Source organism: Gossypium raimondii, chromosome 12, assembly GCF_025698545.1.
Source record: "Gossypium raimondii isolate GPD5lz chromosome 12, ASM2569854v1, whole genome shotgun sequence".
NCBI classification, from domain to species: Eukaryota; Viridiplantae; Streptophyta; class Magnoliopsida; order Malvales; family Malvaceae; genus Gossypium; species Gossypium raimondii.
In genome coordinates, this window is record NC_068576.1 from 23,630,350 (window position 1) to 23,639,159 (window position 8,810).

Consider the following 8,810-nt stretch of genomic DNA (forward strand, 5'->3'; position numbering starts at 1 on the left):
TATACTCCATTCAAAATATAATAATACTCATAATGTTTTTTATAGTACTCATAATGTCATTTTATTATATTAAATTTTTAATAATTATTTTATTTTCAAGCATTTCAATTATATTCTTTTAGCTCTTAATTTTTTAATTTTATTTTATGGATAGACATATATTAAATAAATAAAATTAACCCCACCAACAAACTAGTTATATTATGTCAAAAAAAGTTATATTATAAATTTAAAAAAATAATGAAATGGAGTTTTTTTTAACAAAAATAAAAATAAATCAGTGTCAATTGCAAACTGATTTGACTAGTAGTAATCACAAACAAATAACGTTGCACTTAGCAGTTGCAGAGTGCTCCAATTTACATCTGAATTCTGTGAAAATCACAAATATGAAACTGATTTGACTAGTACTAATCCCAAATAAAGTGATTTGACTAGTAATAATCACATCACAAATAAGGTTAACACTTAATTTACTGAGTGTTTAAATTTACATATGAATTCTATGAAAATCACAAATATAAAAATAAATCAGTGCCAATTGCAAACTGATTTGACTAATAGTAATCACAAATAAAGCCAGCACTTAGCAGTTGGTGAATGTACAAATTTACATACGAATTTTATGAAAAGCATGAAGGAAAAAAGACAACTATTGACAGGTTTCTTTTTCCAATATTTTAGTACAATATTAACCCAAATGACATCTGATTTCTAATTGTTCCCTTTGAGTTATGGACATTGAAGCTCCCAATCATCTTCAGAGTGTGAATGGCAAAAGGAAATCGAAGAAAGGAAGCCCAAAATATTTACACCTATGAAATTTCATTTCATTGATTTGTACCAATTTTCACAAATAAACCAACTAAAGCCATTACTCCAAAACCAGCTGCATATGACGGTTCAAGTCATCTAGATAGCTGCTTCGACTATAATCTTGCAAGTCACAACCGTCTACTATCACTGCTTTCCCTCCACAACTCTTCTGCTGACTCTCTACTGCACCATCTTCGTTCTTAAGCAACTCCACCACCTGGAAAAATCATCACCAATTCCCCAAATTTACCAATGGGACTGAGTGGAAATGGAGGATTTGTTTTTCATTTACTTACCCTTGTCATGCTTGGACGTAGGTTGGCTAAATGGTTTATGCACATGGAAGCTGTTAACATTGCACGTTTCACTTGTGTTTGATCGTAATCGTCTTCCAGTCGAGGATCTACCAGTTCCTTCACTTTATTTGATTCCAGAAGTGGCTTTCCCTGTATCAAAAAACATGGAAACCAACTTCATGTCTTCGAATTATACATAATATAATGTTGATTTGCTTTTGGGGTAGAAGATGTACCCAAATCATGAGGCTTTGTCGGGATAAATCGACTGCGCGACGGCCAGTTAATATCTCCAGTAACAGGACTCCAAATGCGAATACATCGGTCTTTTCATCAACTATCCCATGCATGAAGTACTCTGGAGCCAAGTACCTGGAGGCATTTTCATACGCATTAGCCCCAATTCGAATAACAAACGAAGTTAACAAGGCAAAAGAAGCTGCATGCCTAACCCGAATGTTCCTTCGATGGGATGGACAACATGTTGATGCCAATTCTCCGGCAGCCACTTTGCCAAACCAAAATCCGAGATCTGCAATGAGCAGAAGAAATTACCATATCCATGTCAGATATATATTCAGGTAACATAGGTACACGGAGATTACGCACATGAGCTTCATAATCTTCAGTGAGCAGTATGTTGGAGGCTGTGATGTCTCGATGTATAATGCGTCTCGGACAATCGTGGTGGAGATATTTCAATCCCTCTGCTATCCCTGTCGCCACCTTGTACCTTGTCTTCCAATCTAGACACTCATCTGAACCTGCAGTGCATAACATAAATCTTAGCCATCTAGATCCATTTCTTTTCTTTCCCTAGTACAAATGAATCTGACGGTGGAACAGTCATATATTAGAGATACCGAAAAGCACAGAAGCAAGGCTGCCATGAGGAGCAAACTGAAGGACTAAGTGCAAGCCTCCATCAACACTGAATCCGATTAAGTGAGCTGCATTTGGGTGATTAATGTGAGCAATAATCCCAAGTTCTAACAAGAAATCATTGGCTCTATCTTCTTCTTCCTTCTCATTCTTTATTAGCTTCTTCACTGCTACAATTTGACCATCAGTTAAGTGCCCTTTGTATACCTTCGCATTGCCCCCTTTTCCCAGCATATTCTCTACAACATTATTATGAATTGTTAAAATAATACATAATCAAAACTAGAAAAACAAAATAGTCAACTTCATTTCCCTTGATCAAAGGAAAAATTTTATCAGAACTTCTCTTTAAATCCCTGAGTTGCTTTCAATTGCAGGCAACTTTGACCCATTTGGCTGCAGATGCATTTCTCTCTAAGATGTGTTAGTTGAATACATAAAGCTTATAATCAAATCAAATTATACACAGGTCCAGAAACATGCTCAACTTAGTTGGTTCATGCAGCTATTCTTAAGAGGTGAAATCGAGCAAATCTTGATTCGAATAGTAACATTTACAAACCCTTCTCTTACCCCAATCTGCCAAATTAATGTTCCCTAATAGCGCAAAGGTCCTTCAGCTGGAAAATTCATAGTCCCAATGTTCAACCAGGAAAGCAGTAAGTGCAACATTAAAATATTGGACAAAGTTTGTTACTCGAAGACAAGTGAAGCCGACATCAAGAATACAACATTAAAATGTAAATTTGATAATGTTGTTTTTTACCAGGACTGAAATGATCTGTAGCAGCACAAAGGTCGGAGTAAGAAAAAGTCTTCCATGATGGTTTAGGCACCGGTATACCGTCAATATCAACGACGCCGGCCTCGGAGCCGTAAAATTTGGTCAATTTCCTCCACAAATTCTTCTTAGACATCTCGTAGTTATTTGTGAGCAAAGGAATGATAGAGAAACTCCTGGCTGATTTCTTCTTAATATTATCGATCACATGCTTCCATTGCAAAGCATAAGAATCTCGGTTCCATCTCTGGAAAACTTGCGGCGGCTTTTGAGAATAGTAGGGACAATTGCTGGTGCAGGCACCACCGCTGCTATCGGAATCCAATCCCCGGACGGCGGGAATGTCCGGTTCCCTTATCGATGACGACTCCTCATTTTGTTTTAATGATTCACTTCTCTCCACAACCTCGGATTTTGATTCCTTTTCCGGGTTTATCTCCTCTCCGTCCTCTCTTGCCGTTTCTGCATAAACAAACACAAATCACACTTTTATATCCAAATACCAGAAAAAAAAAAAAAGAAAACTCCAAAAATTAAAAAAAAAACCTTTGACAGCCATTACTAATTTACTATGATGATGAGTATAAATGATGAAAAGAATCGAAATTAAAATAGCGATTATAGCGTTTAAGTTGGGATCGCTATTTCAAAAAAAAAGAGAAAGAAAAGAGGAAACATTGTATTCGTATTTCTATTTTTTCAATCCAAATTCGTCTTCAACATCCAACTTAGAAAAGTTGGTGGATGATTAAGAAACATGAAAATCAAATCTCCCCGCTTCAAAAGAAAAAAAAAAGTCAAAGATATGAGGTACATCACAATCACGTATTGGTGTTTTGAGGGGGTGTCTTTATGGAAGATTGGTATGTAGCCAAAGAACCCCTCAAAACAATATGGTTTTTATGTTTTATTTTTGTTTATTGTTAGGAACATCTTTTCCAATCTTTCCTATATTTATTCATCTCTTTTTAAATTTAATTTAAGTTTAAATGCACCATTTCTTTTTCCTTCTGATGAAATCCTGACCCTTGGTTTTTAGCGCTCGAGATTTTTCTCATTTCTGCTGCAACTAACTCTTGGGAAGATGGAGGGGGAAAATTAACGAACCTTCCGACCGTTGGTTATTTGTAAACTTCTTCGAGGGTAATTTGGACAGTCGTCTCATACGGTGGGAATTTTTTATTGTTAGTGAAATTAATTTCAAAACACTAAATTATGAACATATGGAAAAAAAAAACAAAAGAAAAGGCTGATCTGTATGCTTGAAAATATAGGTAATTTTAAAACTAAATTTTAATTTAAATATAAGGATAAATCTCAAAATTATACATCAACTTTTATTTAATGTGCAAATGTATACATGAACTTTACTTTGGTGCAATTATACACATGAAACTCTAAATGTGTCTCGAATGTATACTTGAAACTTTAATTTTGATTTAATCATACACATTTAAAAAATAAATACATAAACTTATTTTTATATTGGATAAATATAATTATTTATATATGCAATATTTAAACATAAAATGATGTTATATAAATAATTGTGTTAATAATTAACAAGAATTGGATCAAATCAAAATTTCATGTATAAAATTGCACAAAATTAAAATTCATGTATACAATTGCACATTAAACCATAGTTCATGTATAATTTTGGATTTATCCTTTAAATATATATATATACATTCAATTTAAATATAAATAAGCAATCTTGTCACTATTTTAATTTTACATTTTATTCATTTATAATTTCACTTCGATTGATTTATATATTCAAATCACATTATTTTTTAAAATTTATATTAGGGTAAATTACACCAACAGTCATTCAACTTTAGGGTAGCTAAAAAAATAGTCACCTAGTCTTCATTTCAGTCACTCAACTTTTGAAAAATAACAAAATAGTCACTAACGCTATCAAAAAGTAACAAAACAATCACTGATTAACAGTTTCCGTTAGTGTCTTAACTGGACCGCTGATGTGGCCACTTAACTTGCCACGTTGGATGTCCATAGTGGAAACCCACCCAGTTTAAGAAGAAATTGAAAAAAAACCCCTAAAAAAACCCTTAATAACAGAGAAGAAGAAGAAGTTATATCAAGAAATTTTATATTTTGGTGACCATTCCGAACTCCGATGATCAGAGTTCATAATTTTCTGAATTCCGTCAAGAAATTTCATATTCCGGTGACCATTCCCAAATTCCAACATGGAGAAAATTTGAAACAAAATGAAAAATACACAACACCATCCCAAGGACTCAATTTTTTATTCATCACCATTTTTTTGCGAATGGAAATTTGTAGCAAAGGGGAAATTGTCGTTATTTGAAGAAAAAAAAGCAAAGAATATTGTAGCCAATGGGATTGATTTTCAAGAAACTATTTGCATATACAACTTTGACCTGCCAAAAGCTGCTAGTGATTATTTACATCAGGATGGAAGAATCAAAGAACCAAATATAAAAGGAAAAAAATGAACCCAAAATGAAAACTCAAAAATAAAATAACCCATTTTCGTCATTGAAACACCATGTCTTTACAGATGTAAAGTTTTTGTTTGGGAAGATAATGTATCAATAGTTGCAGAGCAAGTAAGAAAATTTCATCAAACATATCTTTTTTCTTTGAAAAAAAATGGTGGATTGGGTTTCAAAGGTTGTGTGTATTTGTACAGAAGACATAATTTGTCTGCAGTTTCAGTGGAAACAATGAGAGACCATAAGCCTAGTAGTTGATTTTGGAATCACTGGAGGCATCTCTATTTTTTCTCCTCCTTTTCTTTTTTTTTCTCTTCTTAAACCCTAAATTGGTGCTGATAGGCTGTTAAATTGGTGGTAACCGGCTAGCTGGAGGGTTTTTTTGACACCAAGCATGTCGTTATCTTCCATGTCACTTTGCCGTGACGTCTGTGACGGAAAATCGCAAAAAAGGACTGTTTTGTCACTTTTCCAAAGTTGAGTGACTGAAATGAAACCAAGGTGACTGTTTTGTCAACTACCCCAAACTTGAGTGACTGTTGGTGTAATTTACCCTTTATATTATTTAAATTTTTAAAAAAGTTCTATAAATAATTAGTGGAGTGTTTTTAATCCCAGAATCATTTTAATTAATTTTTATTTCTTTTGCTATTGTATAAGAGTACATTAAGCCTTCTAAGATAATATATAAAAGGCTTAAACCAAAATTTGCCCCAAAGTATACGGTTTTTAAATTATTTTTTGGTAAAAAATTATATTTAAATTCGATTCCGTTATACGCTTTTATCCAATCATTAAAAATCTTCTTGACCAATCATATCATGACGTGAGATTTTTAATTATTTTTAATTTATTTTATTTTTTTCCTTTATCCACCCTTCTTCTTCTCCCTTCCAACCCTAGTCACTTCTTCTTCAATCTCTCTTCAAAGCAAACAATTTTCTAGTTTCATCATACTGTTTCGCTCATGTGGCTCCAGTGTTAGGGGAAATTCATCACACAATTCCAAACAATTCTAGAAATTTTCCAATTTCATTCATTTGTGAGGTTTTTTTTGTGGTTTATTTCTTTTCTTTTTGGTGTTTCAATCTTGCATGCAATCATGTCTCATGGTATTTTGGTAAATAGATGGGAAGATCTTCAGCATATTGACCTATCGTTAAATATAGTAGTTAATTTGGGTTAATTCCACACTTATGGAATTTATTTTCTAAACAATTTAGGATTTTAATTTATGTTTTCAGTATTTAGGCATTAGGATTAAAATTTAATAAAAATAAGTGTTTTAAACATATTTTATAGGTGTTGTGACCCAATAGGCTGACACGGGCTTTAGGTTGTGTTAATTGGTTTAATTGAGTGTGTAAGATAAAAATACAAAGCCCCAATTGACATGGAAGGAAAGGTTGTGTTATGCACAAGCTTCCCGGGACGTCAAAGCCACAAACGAACGACACAAGATAGATAAGAAATTAAACTTATACGAAGACCTAGGACGTGCCGAAGACCTGATTTGGGTTGCCAAGACCTCTATAAATAAGAAATTAGGGGTTGAATGTAATCAAGTCATCCTAGATGCCTTCAAAAATCGTCGTAGTTTAGAATTAGTTTTAGTTTTTTTTTCGGCTTTTAGATACTTTCTTGTTTTTCTTCTTGAATCAGTTTTGATTTAAGGACTTGTTTATTTATTTAAAGTATTCAGTTTATATTTTTATTTGTATTTGTTTTATTTCGTTATTCCAATCGAGAGATTTTCTACTCTGTTCGCCATTGGGTACTCAATCCACAATTATTCAAATATCTTTTCTTCTCCGAATCGATCATGTTTTTTATATGGTTTATTCAATAGAAATTGAGATTATGAATAACATGAGTGGCTAAATCCCTTAGGGGAGATTAGCGAGTGGATGGGGATGTGACTAACGAAGGATTTAGGATTTCAAGATGGATTAGTTGGTGTAAATTATGAGTTCTTAAATTTTTAGGCTTGACAACCCTAATAAGTTATCATAGGGTAGACGAGATCAGAAGATAAAGTCAAACCGAGTAAATCGTAATTTATCCTAGTTGAGAAAGTGGTGTCGGGAGTTGAATGAGTATCAACCAATCGATTAAGTTAATTAGAGTCGAAAGGTAATAATTGCTTAATCGATAACTAATTCACTCTAAAACTCCAATACAAAGTTAATTGCCAACCTTGAAGCAAGTTAATCTTCCTGATTGGTTTAACAATTTAATTCATTTGTTTATCTTTCTTTATTTCTTTATTTTTGTTATTTATTTATTTTTAACCCTCTTAATCTATTTTATGATCCATCGTAATATAGGAATTAACTATTACTGCTTAGACATAGTATTGTAAAAAGTATTTTCAATATTTGTTCCATCCTCCTTTGGGTACTATCCTCGAAATACTTCCAATATTTCGTTGTACAACTATATTACAATTTGGCTCGTGCACTTGCGGACACCACCGTTCTCAATTCTTATATTTTTGGTGTTATATTTATTTTATAAACTATAATTCGTTTATAAGAGGTCAAGTTGTTGGCGTTGTTGTCAAGAGGTTTTGGCAATAAATTTTGAAAATAAAATTTTTACAATTAATAAGATAAGTAGGAACGTTAGGAGCTATAGATATGATTTTTTTAAATTTTGTTTGTTGTTTTTATTTTTGTTTCAGTTCGTGTATGATTTGAAGCTCCAGCACTCCAATTGAACTTTACCCAGATCTAGAGCAAATACTTAGGCGCAACCGTCAAATAATGGATAACGATCCACCTGCAGTAATAAAATTACCTTGGGAAAATTTGTTATTCGAAGAGTCACGCAAACCACAAGAAAATAACCGAGAAGAAGTCCCAATGGCTCAGAGGACGTTGCATGAGTACGCCTTACCTACCTTAGACGCGGTGTGAATAAGTATTGAGTGGTCAACAATTAACGCCAAAAATTTCAAGCTAAAAGCAACCATAATATAGATGACCTAAAACACACTACAATTTAAAGAGAACATGGTTGAAGACTCAAACCAACACTTGAAGCAGTTCTTTCAACTATGTGATACCTTCAAGTATAATGGGGTAATCAATGACACTATACGTCTACGTTTATTCCCATTTTTATTATGTGACAACACAACCAATTGTTTAGACTCATTAGAACAAGGTTCCATTACAACATGGAATGATCTAGCGAAAATTTTCTTCATAAAAATTTCTCAATTAGTCAAACCATTCAACTTCGGCAAGAAATAACTAATTTTAAACAATACAAAGGTGAAACCCTTTACGAGGCATGGGAGCATTTTAAGACAATCTAAGGAAGTGCTTACACTATGGACTGCAAGCATGGCTCCAAATTCAAATGTTCTACAATGGTGTTGACGAACATATTTGATCTAACCTAGATGGAGAATTCGACGGATCTCTCATATTTTATACATACGAATGAGCTCAAAAAGTCATTAAAGATATGGCTATGAATTCGTACATATGGCCTAAAAAGAGATTTATGTACCAATCGAAGCCTCCAATGGCAAAAGCAGTG

General features: G+C 33.1%; 1 protein-coding gene and 1 non-coding gene across 2 annotated transcripts; both read right to left on the reverse strand.

Moving 5' to 3' along the window:
• Nucleotides 1–444: 444 nt before the first annotated feature.
• On the reverse strand, nucleotides 445–3,649 carry LOC105763557 (receptor-like cytosolic serine/threonine-protein kinase RBK1). The gene is made up of 8 exons (XM_012581795.2): nucleotides 3,322–3,649; nucleotides 2,761–3,237; nucleotides 1,976–2,233; nucleotides 1,722–1,876; nucleotides 1,565–1,644; nucleotides 1,349–1,484; nucleotides 1,113–1,262; nucleotides 445–1,033 (listed from the first exon to the last, which is right to left on the reverse strand). The coding sequence occupies exons 1-8, from the start codon at nucleotides 3,332–3,334 to the stop codon at nucleotides 875–877; spliced, it is 1,428 nt and encodes a 475-aa protein (XP_012437249.1). The 5' UTR covers nucleotides 3,335–3,649; the 3' UTR covers nucleotides 445–874.
• Nucleotides 3,650–8,500: 4,851 nt separating this feature from the next.
• Nucleotides 8,501–8,605, reverse strand: LOC128035756 (small nucleolar RNA R71). The gene has a single exon (XR_008192306.1). It is a non-coding gene; the product is annotated as a small nucleolar RNA R71 (small nucleolar RNA).
• Nucleotides 8,606–8,810: the final 205 nt, after the last annotated feature.